We start from the raw sequence: 14440 nt of genomic DNA, 5'->3' as shown, positions 1-14440 counted from the left end.
ATCTTGTCAAGTAAGTACAATACATACCTAAAAGAAAATTGAAGAGCTAGGATTACGTTGGGTCTTCACTCGAGATGCATAAAATTTAATAATTTTGGGGTTTTGTTTTACCTGAGAGAGCAACGCCTTGTTGTCTAGTCTTGGATAGATGCTTGGCAATCGGATTTCTTCTGATAGGGGTTGAGCCTATCAATCAATTGGGTTCAAATCTCTATCAATTGATTGAGCCTATAAATCAATTGGGTTCAAATCTCTATTTTGGATACACAATTGAGGTGTAAACCGACAGTGGTATGTATTGTCAAATTGTGAACTTTGGTTATGAAAAAATCATTAATTGAAATCATTTATTGATTGCACCCTCAAATTATGTTTCAATTCTTTCTTTTCTTCATTTAAAATCTATTTCTCTGTTTACGTTTCTCAAATCAGTCTTAAATCCTCATCATCTCTTGCTATTAGCACTAGATTAAGTAAGATTTTTGTTGTTTTTAGCCTTAAGCTATTCTCTAGTATCAACCAGAGGCCCACCTACTTGCTCCCCTGGAGAACAATGTGCTCTGACAGTGTTCACATCTTGATGCCATCGTTTACTTAGGATTTGGAACTAGGTGCTTGCAGCGAAAAATATTTTCTCCAATGCTTGGGACGCTTGGAAGGAGCAGGTAGTAAAATAGGAAGGTAGAGCAAAGGATGTGTTCACAAAATCAATCTTTGCTTAGAGGGGCAAGGGAGAGTATACACGTGTTAGGGCATAGTTATTGATGAATTAGTAAGCAATTAGCTTAGGCCATGGTAAGTCCAAGAAGTGTAAGACGGTTGGTAGATGATGAGAGCAGATTCCTTGGGAGAGCCGAGAGTGCTAATGCTCATTGAAAAGAGGAAGAAGGTGAAGATTGGGGAGAGCTCGGGCCAAATTCACGAGTTTCAAGCATGCCTTGAAGTGTTTAAAAGAAGGTGACCAGGATGTGAAATGGATCAAATTGTCAATCCCCACATGAGAGAGAACAGGATGGTAGTCTCAAAATTGTACGTTAGGTGAATGAGAGATTGAGAGAGAGGGTAGTTCTAACTTTTGTATGTCTATCTAAATGTATATTGCATATGTTCCTGTTTATAAAGCTAAGTCTATAGATGTATTTTCCTATTAGAGTTAAACCCACTCTAAAATGTGTGTGTGTGTGTGTGTGTGTGTGAGAGAGAGAGAGAGAGAGTGAGTGTGGGTGGCATTGATTATAACCTAAGAAGAAGCTTACGCAATTAAACCCATAGGGCATTATAGACATAACCTTATCTCATCTCAAGAAAGAGGAGAAATGTGGGTTCAAGGATTATTCACCTCACAAGTAGTAGATGTGCAAAATTTTTGAAGCTGGTCTCACTAGAAGGTATCTTCATGAGATACCCTTTGGAAACCAAAGCAAAAAGCAAATCATCTAGGAAAATATATTTATGTCTCCCCCTCTCTTGCTCTGCTTTTGCTTCCATGCGCGATGTGAAGATATTTTATTATCTCCTCTTTTCACAATTTTTTTCTCTCTCTTTCTCTCACACACACACACACTCCCTCTCTAACGATCATGTTCCATCTCTTGCTTCTTGCTGCCTACAGGTGTGCAGGTGGTAGGGCAGTCTCTCTCTCTCTCCCCTTCATCTCTCGATGCAATAGCGACAGTCTCTCTCTCTCTCTCTCTCTCTCTCTCTCTCTCTCTCACACACACACACACACACACATGCCTCTCGGAGTCTCTCTCTCTCTTGCATGCCAAGGTGTGCATGTGCCAGGAGAAGGGTTCTCTCTCTCTCCCTCTCTCTCTCTCTCTCTCTCTCTCTCTCTCTCTCTGTGGCTATCACGCTTGACATATGCATCGATGAGTAATTGATTTACTCTACAACATCTTGTAGTACAATGTCATTTGATCAATTGAACCATAATTAATAGTCTTTCCTCACACCATAATTGATTTCAAGCAAAAGGAGAGAGAGAGAGAGAGAGAGAGAGAGAGTATGTTTTTGTGTGTGTGTGTGTGTGTTTTTGTTTTTTGTGTGTGTGTGTGTGTGTGTGTGTGTGGGGTGTGGGTTGGGGGGGGGGGGGGGGGGGGGGGGGGGGGAGGAGAATACATTGATAGATGTATGTCAAGTTACATTCAATGTATTTCAAGTTACATAAATGATAAGGACTAAAATCAAACACATCATCTTAATCAAATAAGGTCCTGGAAGCATTAGTTGGTGTCCACGCTATCCAAGGTCCATGGTTTCCTTGTTGAATAACAAAAACCTTTTGACCCTCATTAATCACGGAGAGGGTACCTCTCCCTCTCTCCCACATACACAAACACATGCAAATGTAGTGGGTTATTTGCAGTAGGTCTGTACGCATGTCTCATTGAAGGAAATCAATCAAGATGCTACCAAGAAAGCAAAGGAAAAAAAGGAGTCCGCAGACGTGGCAAGTCAAGGAGGAGAGAGAGGAAGAAAGAGAGAGAGAGAGAGAGAGAGAGATGAAAGTGGCGTTGAGTGAGAGATTTTTTGTGCATTTCATTTTCTCTCTCTTCTGTCTGCATGTGACACAGAAGATTGGTAGCCTATTTAGAGAGAGCATGCATGGCGACGATTGAGCAGACCCAATAGTTCAAGAATTACAAATCTTTATTCCTTTTTGACAGTTGAGATCCATTTTTGAGTGCCTAGTATGTAATTTGTCTCGTCTCTAGCTATCGCTACAAGACCTGCGTCTGACGCTCTCTCTCTCCCCCCCTCGATGTCGTTGCGAGACCTGCGTGGTGGTCGTGTTGGTTGCTGCGCATGATTGGGCTGTGTTGGCAAATCGTGCGAAGGGCAAGGTTCAATTGCAGTAGTGGAGATGACGAACGCAGGCCAAGGGGGAACGTTTTTGGAATCTCTCTCCCCCCCCCCCCCCCCCCCCCCCCCCCCCCCCTCTCTCTCTCTCCCTCTCTTTGAGGCCTCTTGACATTCTTCCTACGATGTTAAAGTCTCTATTGTAAAGAGCTGTCGGTTGGAGGACGCCATGCGCACAGCAAGCATAGGGGCGGGACAGCATCACAGTAGACGTGTTGGTGATTCGAGGAGGTCACTTTGGGGCACGAGGATAAGGGAGCAAGTGGAGGATGCTAGCATTGCTTGTCATTATGCCTGATGGTGCAGCCGTGTAAAGCCTGTAGAGCCGCTGAACAAGGCAGGGTGCAACCCAGAGACTAGTGTGTGAACACACAATGCCCGTCGAAACACCTTGCAAAGGAGAAGTGGGAAAGATAGGATGTGGGGATCTTGGAAGATTGCTACCAAACACTGGGCTGCTCTGCGCGAGTTCAAATCTAGGAAGCCTCTTAAATCTTAACAGGTTAAGGAGAGGATTCTAGGAAGAGCATCTCGTGAGATTCTAGGTAATGACGTGAAGTGGAGCGAGTAGGTGAAGCATCAGTTGGTGTCTACGCTATCCAAGGTCCATGGTCTCCTTGTTGAATAAGTTGGTGTCTATGCTATCCAAGGTCCATGGTCTCCTTGTTGAATAACGGAAACCTTTTTACCCCACATTAATCATGGAGAGGGTACCCTCTCCCTCTCTCCCACATACACAAACACAGACAAATGTAGTGGGTTATTTGCAATAGATTCTACACTCCCACTTTAAGGTATTCCTAATCGCTTCAAAGAAAATATATTCACTATATCTATAGTGCAAGTAGGGGGTACTGCAAGAACACTAAGAAAGCGCTAACGGGAAAAATAAGCAAATGTATCATTGTGCATTCGATCGTGTCCTTTACTTTTTTATATGGACACAAAAAGTCTTTTGATGTTCCACTTTCATGGGTCTTTTCATTTCCTAATCTCATACAATAAAGCAAAACAACAAAGGTATAAACTCAACAGAAGGCGTCATGCAACTATTGTCACCCCTATCTTGTGAACCAATAGGATATACTCAAGATCACCGGTCTCGTCCTTTGTTTGTTCATTGTCTTGCTGTTCATTAGCAACGACCACACTTGTTGGGCTGGACGAGACACATTACGACATTAATGAACGCAGGGTTTACAATGTTGTTTCAATCTATGGACCAACGCACCTTCGGACGTCTTGCCATCGTGACAAAAATCGGTCAGCCCGTGGATGGGAGGTCCCATACATTTGACTATTGATGAATATGCTGACAACATCTTGGTACGTTGTCGACGATGGGTCCACCATACACCTCCAAAGCGCCTTGGGGTCTTCCCTAGGTCCATCCCACGGCCTTGGTACGGCGTGACCCAACATGACGAGGGATATTATCTTCCCGTTTTGAGCATTTTATGCAATGTCGACAAAAAGTCACTACCTAGAGGGTGCGCCAATTTGAACTTCCAGAACATAAATGCTCTATCAAATGTATTCACTGGTGTTAAGCACACCTTCTTTTTCAACTCATCGCCGCCATACAAACTGTATAGCTCAACTCCCCTGTTTATGTGGCTTGGCTCAATATTATGCATCGCCATTTTGAAGTGCGGCTGCCCATGATCCTTTAGGCAATAGCCAACCATTCCCTCGAATGTATGCATATTGCGCTATTTCAAAGCGCGGCAAAGCACCATAGCTCCTGTTGGAGAATCTTTATCCCACCCAAGGTACTGCTTGATTTTTTTGTTTGCAGCGATCAACGAGCGAGTCCACAATCGGATGATCATTTGAAAATGCAAGTGGAAGATGTCTCCCCCCCTTTCAACTGCACATAACCCAGCCAAAGTCTCTTTTTCAAGGAATGATTTCATACATGACAATAACGCAACATCTACGTCACTGCCTCCAGCTGAAATAGTTACGCTAATTTCCATTATTCTAGGAGCCCTTTCCTTCCTCTTTCCACGGATTGGCTCCGCTGCATCACCCTTCAGACGGGCTTTCGCTTTCAATCGTGCCATGTGCTGCAAGGAATGACTAATACCCCAACACTGCACACTCATGCAAGAAGACATGCAAGCTGTCAGAGGTTCGCAACTCACCAACAGGAAATCACTAATATTGTAGCATTCCAATCCCAGTTTGACAGTCAGAGCTTCGCACACTAGCAATAGCAATCACAATCTCAGCAGGAACCTTTTAAATAAACATGACCAACACGATGCAGGGAGAATCAGACAGTTCATACGAAAAAGAGACACAGCGTGTCAAAGCTACAGAGCTCACCTCGAAGAATTTCGCCAGGAATGACCTTCAGCGCTGCTCTCTCACGACTCGAGCTGGTTGCATGCAACTCCCAGCGACATTCAAAAAGTGTTTGCAAATAGTCTTCTGGCGCCACCTGGTCCTTGCGCCACCGCTGATGCCGTGTCCTTCCACGCCACCTGGAACGAACTCGCGTTTTGTCTCGCCATTGCTAAAGCATCTTGCGAGATACGCTCAAACCAGACATGCGTACAAACCTACTCTCACCCTTCACTTATACACTCAAGATGTTTTGAAAGGTTTTTCATTTTTTTGGTAGATTGGGGAGACCTAGTAGTATGTGCATACGATCCTAAAAAATTCATTTCATTACACGAATCTCAGTAGATGTCATCTCTGATATTAGCGACGGGAGGAGCACAGCATCTGGCGGGGAGCCAATAACGAGCGGCAGAAGGAGCACGGATGTTGGAGCCGCATTGTAGCAAGGAAGGACTGAGGGAGCACTGTCTGCATCTACAAAGGGAAGCCACGCCGCCATGCAATTGGACGGAGGGGTAAAGACAACGTGAAGTTATTTATATATATCAAAGAGGCATCATGCACTGGCGCCGTGAGGAGTTGGTGAGCACGTATGTTTCGAAATGAGGTTTGTGAGCATCAGTGTTCAAATCTCTTTGGCGAACAGGAGTTTTGCTCGCTCTGTGCCATGCTGAGAGAAAGGAAAGCGAAGGAATTTGTAAAGATTCTATGTAATATAAATGAGAAGCCACCAGTATATATACTTGGTATATTTATATTTGAGGTGTTAATTAACAAGAATCTCCAGAGATGCGTTATTGGAAAGATAGATGAAAAGAAAAATGGAAGGCAAGGAGTGGGCAAATGGCAGAGATTTTTTTGGACACATGGAAGATAGTGTTTAAATTTTTGATGCTCAGGAGTGGGCAAATGGCAGAGATTTTTTTGGACACATGGAACATAGTGTTTAAATTTTTTATCTCTCTCTCTCTCTCTCTCTCTCTCTCTCTCTCTCTGTGTGTGTGTCGCCATTGTCGTGCGACATAACATCACTCTCTTTCTGTGCATGTAGAGAAACCATTGAGAGCAAGAGACGGCATGGGCTCCACCGATGAGTGAGTGAGAGAGAGAGAGAGATTTTATTTTGTCTGGTTCCACAGGATGCGATGATCTGCATTACAGCGCGTATGGCAGCCGTCGCAATGGTGTCCAAGAAACATATATTTTTTTCTATGGTTTCATGGTGGTCTGGTGAAGGCACCTCCCACGTATTGAGACCATTGGAGAGAGAAAGAGGGAGGAGAGGGAGATCAAAGAGGGAGGGAGAGAGAGAGAGAGAGAGAGAGAGAGAGAGGGGTTTGAGCTTTCCTTGCAGCTGTGCTCGCTTCCATGTAGGTACGAGTGCGCAAGTGGCAAGCCCACGTAGGAGTCAAGTGGAGTGCAGGCGTGCGGATTCAAAAAAATTTGTCGGGTGGAGCTCGGGAGAATTAACGAGGGCTTCTCTCTCTCGTCATCGTTTCCATGGAGGTAAAAAAGCTGTCGGCGGTGATCGCGATAGCAAGAACTGCCTTGCCTTGTTCTTGTTCTGAAGAGACATCGTAGGCAATGAGTAGGTGGTCGCGAGAGAAGAGGAAGGGGTGGTCGTCAAAGAAAGTGATGGCAGGTACATCTTCAGGGATTTGGTTATAGTTCGGCCTGCTAGGCCGCGTGGCAAAGCAAGGGTCGTCGGTTGCCGGTCGAATGCAGCCGTTAGGTGACCGTTGACCAAAAAGTCAACACATGCAGCTCAATCGGAGTCTTGAACCCCCGACCTCACATCCCAGAAGCACTACTCTAACCACTGCACTACGTGCGTGCATATGCACATGATGGGGCGCATGCGCTACATATGTTGAAGATGTCTCCTGCCCCCCCAAAAAGCGACGTGACCGGCTGGGCCAGTCACACCGGCCACCTACACGCGGCCTAGCAGGCCGATATTTAACCAGAGCCCGGCTTCAGACGAGGCGGCGATAGGGAGGTGGGGAGAAGATTTTGTTGAGAATCTAACGTTGATAGGATGTTGTCATAATATGGTGATTTTAAACATTGATCGGATGATGGCGCCCACAGAAGGTTGCCTGGCATGGCTTTCATGCCAGGCATCACGATTATGAGGCAGCAGAAAAGAGGTCACGCAAAACCTACGGAGGGGTTTTGTTGCACACTGCGCAGTGGTGCGAGGAGATGGGGTGCAGGGAGTTGGCAAGCGGGGAGAGAGAGAGAGAGCGGCAGGGTCGCAACTCTTGCATGGCAAAGAGAGAGAGAGAGAGAGAGAGATGTCAAAGTCCCTTTCCACGTGACTGTTAGGTGAAGGGTGAACCACCCATAATCAGCTACCTCAATCTCTCCCTGGATCAACTCCCTTGAATTGCTCCGCTCAACTCTTGGGCTAACTTACCCCCACCTGTATATAAAGAGTTGCACGCTCCATTCCATTCCATCAGTGTATTCAGTTTCTAGTTATTAATCAGAGTTCTGTCTTCTCTCTATTATGCAATTCTTATTCTAGACTTAAGTTTCTACATGGTATCAGAGCGACTTAGAGCCTAAGTCTATTTAGTTAGCGCTTATTACATTCTATCCTAATTAATCCACACTAGAAGCTATTTATCAGCCTCTTCGAGGAATCCGGAACCTCACAAGATGGCTGACCAAGCTTCATCTTCATCATCTACATCTACCTATAAGCCAAGATACGTCATTGACAAGCTCAATGGCTCAAATTATCAAGTGTGGAAATTTAGGATGGAGCTCTACCTCAAGCAGCGGCAACTTTGGGAGGTCACATCGGGCATCGACGAGCAACCCGACCTACCCAAAGAGAAAGACTCTCAGGGCATCGCCGATCTTTATTCTGCATGGGAAAGCAGAAACAATAGTGCAATGATGGAGCTCATTCTCCACTGCCAAGATCTGCAAGTCCAAATGGTGAAGAAATTGGCGACGGCCAATGCCATTTGGCAGTTCTTCGAGAAGAACTATGAGCATACTGACTTGGTCTACCAGGTTTCTCTCCTCAAGAAACTGGTCAACACGACCATGTCTGAAGGTCAGTCTTCCTCTAAATTTGTAGAAGCATGGCAGATACTTCTTGATGAACTTATCATATTAGGGCTGCTCATCCCTGAAGAGCTGCAAAGTATGCTGCTCTTAGCCGCCTTACCTACCTCTTGGCGAGCTTTCATTACCACGCAGGCCACCTCGGCAAACCTACAGATCCAAAATTTGGTGTCAAAGATCAAGCAATAAGAGACACTTCGCGATCAAACTAGTGGATCATCAAAGTCAACAGCCTTGATTACAATGGCAAAACATCATAAACATCAGAATCATGGCAAAAGAAACTTCAATCAACCTCGTCAGCATAATCAGAACATGGCAAGAAAGCCCCAACATCAAGGAGGACGCAGATCAAATCCCAATCCAAAGCAATGTACAAACTGTAATAAGTTTGGGCATCTTGATAAAGATTGTCGACAACCCCGCCAACAAGGTAATCATAATAGCTTCCGCCACTCTACTGCACCTTCTCATAACTATTCCTCTTACCCTCAAGGGGGGCCTCGGCACTATACTTCTTATAATAGCCAAGCTCATTATGTTGATATACCTCAAGCTGAAATATCTACTTATGAAGAGCAACCGCCCTATCCTATGCATCTTTATGCTAGTACTATAGACAACTCATTTTCAGACTCTTGGTTACTTGATACTGGAGCTACTAATCACATGACATATCATGCTGAATGGCTCACTCATCTCACATATCTTGAGCACCCACTAGAAGTCTGTTTGGGTGATAATAGCATTCAGATTGCGAAGGCCTATGGGAACGCCCACATCACTCTTCCCACGGGTCTCCAAATCGTCATTTCTCGCGTCTACCTCGTCCCAGGACTCAAGAAGAACCTCATTTCAGTCAGTGAACTCACTGAAACCGGCATCAACATCAATTTCACCGCCAATGGATGTTTCATCACTGCCAAGGCAAAGGATGGTCGCCGCCACAATCTCCATATTCCGAAGGTTGGGTGCCTCTACCCCATAGGTAACTCTGCACCTCTACATGCATTAGCCTCATCAATTCCTGCATCATCTCATGACACTACGCTCAAATGGCATTATCGCTTAGGACACATTTCACAGCATATGCTTCGCTCTCTCACACATCGCCGCCTAGCACTAGGTCTGCCAAAGCAACTCACACATATCACGCTTTGTGAAGGCTGCATCTTCGCAAAAGCACATCATGCACCATTCCCACTCTCTCAATCACGTGCTAGTGTACCTCTTGAGCTCATCCACTTAGATCTATGTGGCCCTCTGCCTACCGCATCACTCACAGGCAACAAGTACATGTTGACCTTCATTGATGATTTCACAAAATACACCTTCACATATTATCTAGCAAAGAAAAGTGCTACAATCTCACACTTTCAACACTTTAAAGCACTTGTAGAGAATCAGCTTGACAGGCGCATCAAGATTCTTTGCACCGACAATGGCGGAGAATACAAATCTCAAGCTTTTGCCACCTTATGTCAGCAAGCCGGCATACAACATCAACTCACCATCACCGACCACCCACAACAAAATGGTCGCGCAGAAAGAAAAAATCGCACCCTATTTGAAGCCGCACGTGCAATGATGCTCCAGGCAAGCCTCGACGATGCATACTGGGAGGAGGCTACGGCTACAGCATGCTATCTCCAAAATCGCATTCCATCTACGCACAACCCGCTAACCACGCCATATACACTTTGGTTCGGCCACCCCGCTCATCTTGGTCACCTACGCATTTTCGGCTGCGTTGCCTATGCTCTTAACACGCAACCTCCATCAAAGCTCGCGCCATGCGCACATCGTGCTATTTTTGTAGGCTACGGAGATTGTTTTGGATCGAAGGCATACCGGCTTCATCATCCCGCTACTACCAAAAAATTCTTCTTCACCCGCTTGGTCATTTTTTATGAAGATTACGTCCTCTCAGGTACTCTCTCATTAGCCGTAAAACCCTCATCTCATATTCCGTTCGAGATTTCACATGAACCTCCTCCATCTCAAAACTCTGCTCACTCAGCGCTCAATTCAGCCCCTAGGGTAAAGGAGCCAGTTTAGAGACACTCAAGAAAAAAAGTATAATTTTGGGTGGGATTTTGCAAATTTGGTCAGATTTGAATTTTGAAATTTGCATGAGATTCCTCATGTAAAGACGGATTAGGTAATACCAAGATTGATATTTTTTTTTATTTAATTTGGACAGTCAATTTGAAAAAGTTTAAATTTTGAGGTCTTTTAAGAGTTAGAAACACCCAAGGCCCAATAATGGTACAGTTTTCAGCAAATCACAAGTTGACACATAAGCAAGATTCCTAGTATATCTCAATTTTTTGTCTCTAAATTGGAGCGGGTGCATGACTTTTAAAAGGCACATGTGCTACAACTCGCTCCTTTACCCTATATCATCTCTCTCAAAATCTCATAATCACCGTCGCCAACCTACACTCACTGCCTCCACAATCAGCGCTTCCTCCACCTCTTTAAACACCCCTACTTAAACATGCTCGTACAGCTCATGGCGCAGCCCTCCCTCTCCCCTCTGTTGCTCGCCCACATTCGGCTACCTTTCCACCTCCATCTATAGCTCCACCTGCTGCCCCACAACCCCCTACAGCTCATGGTGCAGCCCTTCCTCTCCCTTCTGTAATTCGCCCACACACCTCAGCCAGAAGCCCACCTCTTCTCCCACACCCAGTTGTTCTCCCACCTCATGACGCAGCCCCTTCGACTGTAGCTGGACCTGCTGCTCCACCAGCCACTACACCTCTTGGCGCAGCCCTCCTTCCATTGCCAGTTACTGCTGATCAACATCATTCTCCACCCTCTTCATTGGCTCCTGTATTTCAGCGACCTCCCAGCTCCCAAAGCGCCCTCTTATCACCTCCGCCGCCCAGCATGGTGCGCACTTATCAAACTGCGTGCAAAAGGAGCCTCCCTCCCGACAACCTTCGTATTGCTCCCTATCGCGAGCCAGCGAGATATGCTCGGCTTTCCAGTACACCACCACCCTCGCCATCACATGTCCCCGCTCCGGAATCCCATGCCACTCCTCCTCATATCCCCATACCTTCTCATGTGGATGAAATTGAACCCCAGTCCTCTGCTTCTGCCACTTCTCCCTCTACTGCCTCATCAAATGGCTCCTCACCACATCCTCCTGAGCTGGATCAAGCTGCCTCCAGCCACACCGTGTTCACACCCGCTCCATCCACGATATCTATCATGCGACAGCTTTCTCCACTGTCATGCTCGACGAGCGCATCACAGCAGTGCCACCCGACCCCTTGGAAGATGCACTCCCACTCTCTATTGCAGATGCTCTAGCCTCAAGTGAGAGTACTCTATGGCATGGAGCCATCATGGAAGAGCTCCAAGCTCTCGAAGAAGCAAACACATGGACTTTGGTGCCTCCACCGCAGCATCATAACATCATTTCCTGTAAGTGGCTCTTAAAGAAAAAATATCATGCAAATGGCACAGTCGAGCGGTACAAAGCTCGTTTAGTAGCTCGTGGTTTCTCACAGCAATACGGCGTCGATTATTTCGACACGTATTCCCCTATCCTTGGCATGACCGCTTTTCGCCTACTAGTCGCAATTGCAGCTAAGTTCGATCTTCTGCTACATCATCTCGACATCAAAACTGCTTTTCTTCATGGAGTTCTGTGTGAACTCATCTACATGTTTCAGCCACCTCACTTCGCCAATCGAGCTTATCCAAATCATGTAAGTCAACTCAACAAGCCCATATATGGTCTCAAGCAATCTGCTCGACAATGGTATACGCGGATGCATGAGTACCTGATTGGCTGTGGCTGGGAGCATCTTCAATTTGACTATAACCTTTATATCTGGCGTTCTGCTGAAGGTATGGCCATACTTGGTCTCTTTGTTGATGATATTCCTCTATTAGGCACTTCCGAATATATCCTTATGAAAGCCGATGTCTTATTTCTTGGGCATACAAGTGACGCGTGATCCAATCCACAAAACCATTAGTCTCTCTCAATCACAATACATTGAGGAACTCCTTCTTTATTATCGTATGTCTGCATCATCCTATGAGCTTACCCCTCTCTCTCTTAAGCACAAGCTTGCACCAGAATATCATGCTTACACTCACGCTGATGCCTTATATTTTCCTAACTTTCATTTTCCTAGGTTTTGTGGCCAGATCCGCTACTTAGTCTCATGCACACGCTTTGATCTATCCTATGCTGGACACATGCTTTCTCGCTCTATGGCTAAACCCTGCAAAGCACATAAACAAGCTGCTAAGCGTACACTGCGTTATCTCCGCACTACACAAGCCTATGCACTTACTTACTCTTATGATCCAGATACTCCTATATCTATCTCTGGGTATGTTGATGCAAATTGGGCCAGTGATGACCCACGTTGTTTCTCCACTGGTGGCTATGTGTTTAACCTTGCAGGTGCCCCTATCTCCTGGCAAACCAAGCGCCAGTCGTCCATCACTCAGTCATCTACTGAAGCGGAATATGTTATTGCCGCCCTTGCTTCGCGTGAAGCACTATGGCTACAAGAGCTCATTTCAGAATTCACATTGCCCTTTGCTATGAGAGATGACCTGGTCATCCTCTACTCCGACACAACCAATCTACCATCACCTTGGCTGAATCCCCCTCTTTTCCATCAAAGCTAAAGCATGTAAAAATTAGTCATCATTTTTTGAAAGACTTGGTCCAAGAGAAGTTTTTGCAGCTCAAGTATGTTCGTAGCGAGGAGAATTGGGTTGATTTCTTGATGAAATCCGTGCCTACGGCCAAACAAACTGCCTCATGCCGTGCCCTCAACCTCATCCCTCTTAGGTGCCCTTCTCCTTGAGGGGGGCTATTTTAGAGCTATGTATTAGACTTCCCTTTTTTTTTCATATTCAGATGATGGATCAATCCTTGTAGCAAGTTCTGTTTTTATTTCAAGGAGTAGCTCACCCTTCAGGGGGGCTGTCAAAGTCCCTTTCCACGTGACTGTTAGGTGAAGGGTGAACCACCCATAATCAGCTACCTCAATCTCTCCCTGGATCAACTCCCTTGAATTGCTCCCCTCAACTCTTGGGCTAACTTACCCCCACCTGTATATAAAGAGCTACACGCTCCATTCCATTCCATCAGTGTATTCAGTTTCTAGTTATTAATCAGAGTTCTGTCTTCTCTCTATTATGCAATTCTTATTCTAGACTTAAGTTTCTACAAGAGACACTTGGGTGGAGGTACAAAGTATCTCGTTTAGTGGTGTGTCTGCACACACGTGATGGTGATGAGCTATTGTCCGAGAGTGGCGCATGAACAAGGGCATAGTAGGTTTTTCTTTTAGATATGCAAGCTTGATTGGAATCTAGAGGCTTAATTAATTAATGGAATGAGAATAGACCCAGCAGTAGTAGTAGGGTAGTAGGAGATACATAAAAGGCCAACCATTAAGGCTTTTGAAGATACACAAGCACTCTTCTAAACTTACCTTCCTTGCAATGTAGATAGGTAACTTTATCCACTTCAAATCATGAAAATCCTCTTTTTTAAATGCTATCACAAATGTCCTTCTGTCAAGTAAGTATTGTATCTTCAAGTGCTAAGTGTGACGACAACAAAGAAGACAAAATTGGATACAATGCAAATACCTACTGACACCATTGAGGATACTAAAGTTGAAAATGAACCATACCGAAGTGATAAAAGCTCTCTTAGATTGTGTCCTTGTCTACTATATTTGGAGAGAGAGAGAGGCTATGAAATTTTTCTACACCATCAAAAACAGTGTAAGCCTAGAGTAACCCGCATATTGGCTTTTCAAGGAGCTTGATGTACTTTGCTCATGCAATTTTGAGGTATTAACACATAGGATTGGTTGTGGGTGCATAAATGGTATTAACACTCACCATTCTAGGTGAGAAGCACAAATAGCAAAAAGTAGCACAGATAAAACCTGGAAGTGCACATCTCTTCCTATCTTGGCTTGCTAAGCTTGTTTGGCATCGACAGCTGAGCTACGGCCAAGTTTTTGCCAATGGTAAGGTCAGGTAGGCTAGAGTTGGGGGAAGAGCACAAGATAGCACGAAAAAGGGGCGGTGAAGCAGGGCTCGATGACAAGGAGAACGCACATGGGGCTTCAACAACTTGGCAATA

General features: G+C 45.3%; 1 protein-coding gene and 2 pseudogenes across 1 annotated transcript; 2 read left to right on the top strand and 1 right to left on the bottom strand.

The window, feature by feature from the left end:
* Positions 1-4077: 4077 nt before the first annotated feature.
* Positions 4078-4841, bottom strand: LOC147429110 (uncharacterized; annotated as a pseudogene).
* Positions 4842-7878: 3037 nt separating this feature from the next.
* Positions 7879-13471, top strand: LOC147429108 (uncharacterized; annotated as a pseudogene).
* On the top strand, positions 12535-12960 carry LOC147429109 (secreted RxLR effector protein 161-like). Its single transcript, XM_086494982.1, has one exon. The coding sequence runs from the start codon at positions 12535-12537 to the stop codon at positions 12958-12960; it is 426 nt and encodes a 141-aa protein (XP_086351108.1).
* Positions 13472-14440: the final 969 nt, after the last annotated feature.

The sequence above is a fragment of the Adiantum capillus-veneris genome, chromosome 22 (genome assembly GCF_014529385.1).
Source record: "Adiantum capillus-veneris isolate H3 chromosome 22, ASM1452938v2, whole genome shotgun sequence".
NCBI classification, from domain to species: domain Eukaryota; kingdom Viridiplantae; phylum Streptophyta; class Polypodiopsida; order Polypodiales; family Pteridaceae; genus Adiantum; species Adiantum capillus-veneris.
The sequence above is the reverse complement of the archived record's forward strand: the minus strand, read 5'-3'. Positions and strand labels throughout refer to the sequence as shown.

Coding starts and splice junctions, on each gene's coding strand:
- LOC147429109 (XM_086494982.1), top strand. CDS start 12,535: ATGGCTAAACCCTGCAAAGCACATAAACAAGCTGCTAAGCGTACACTG.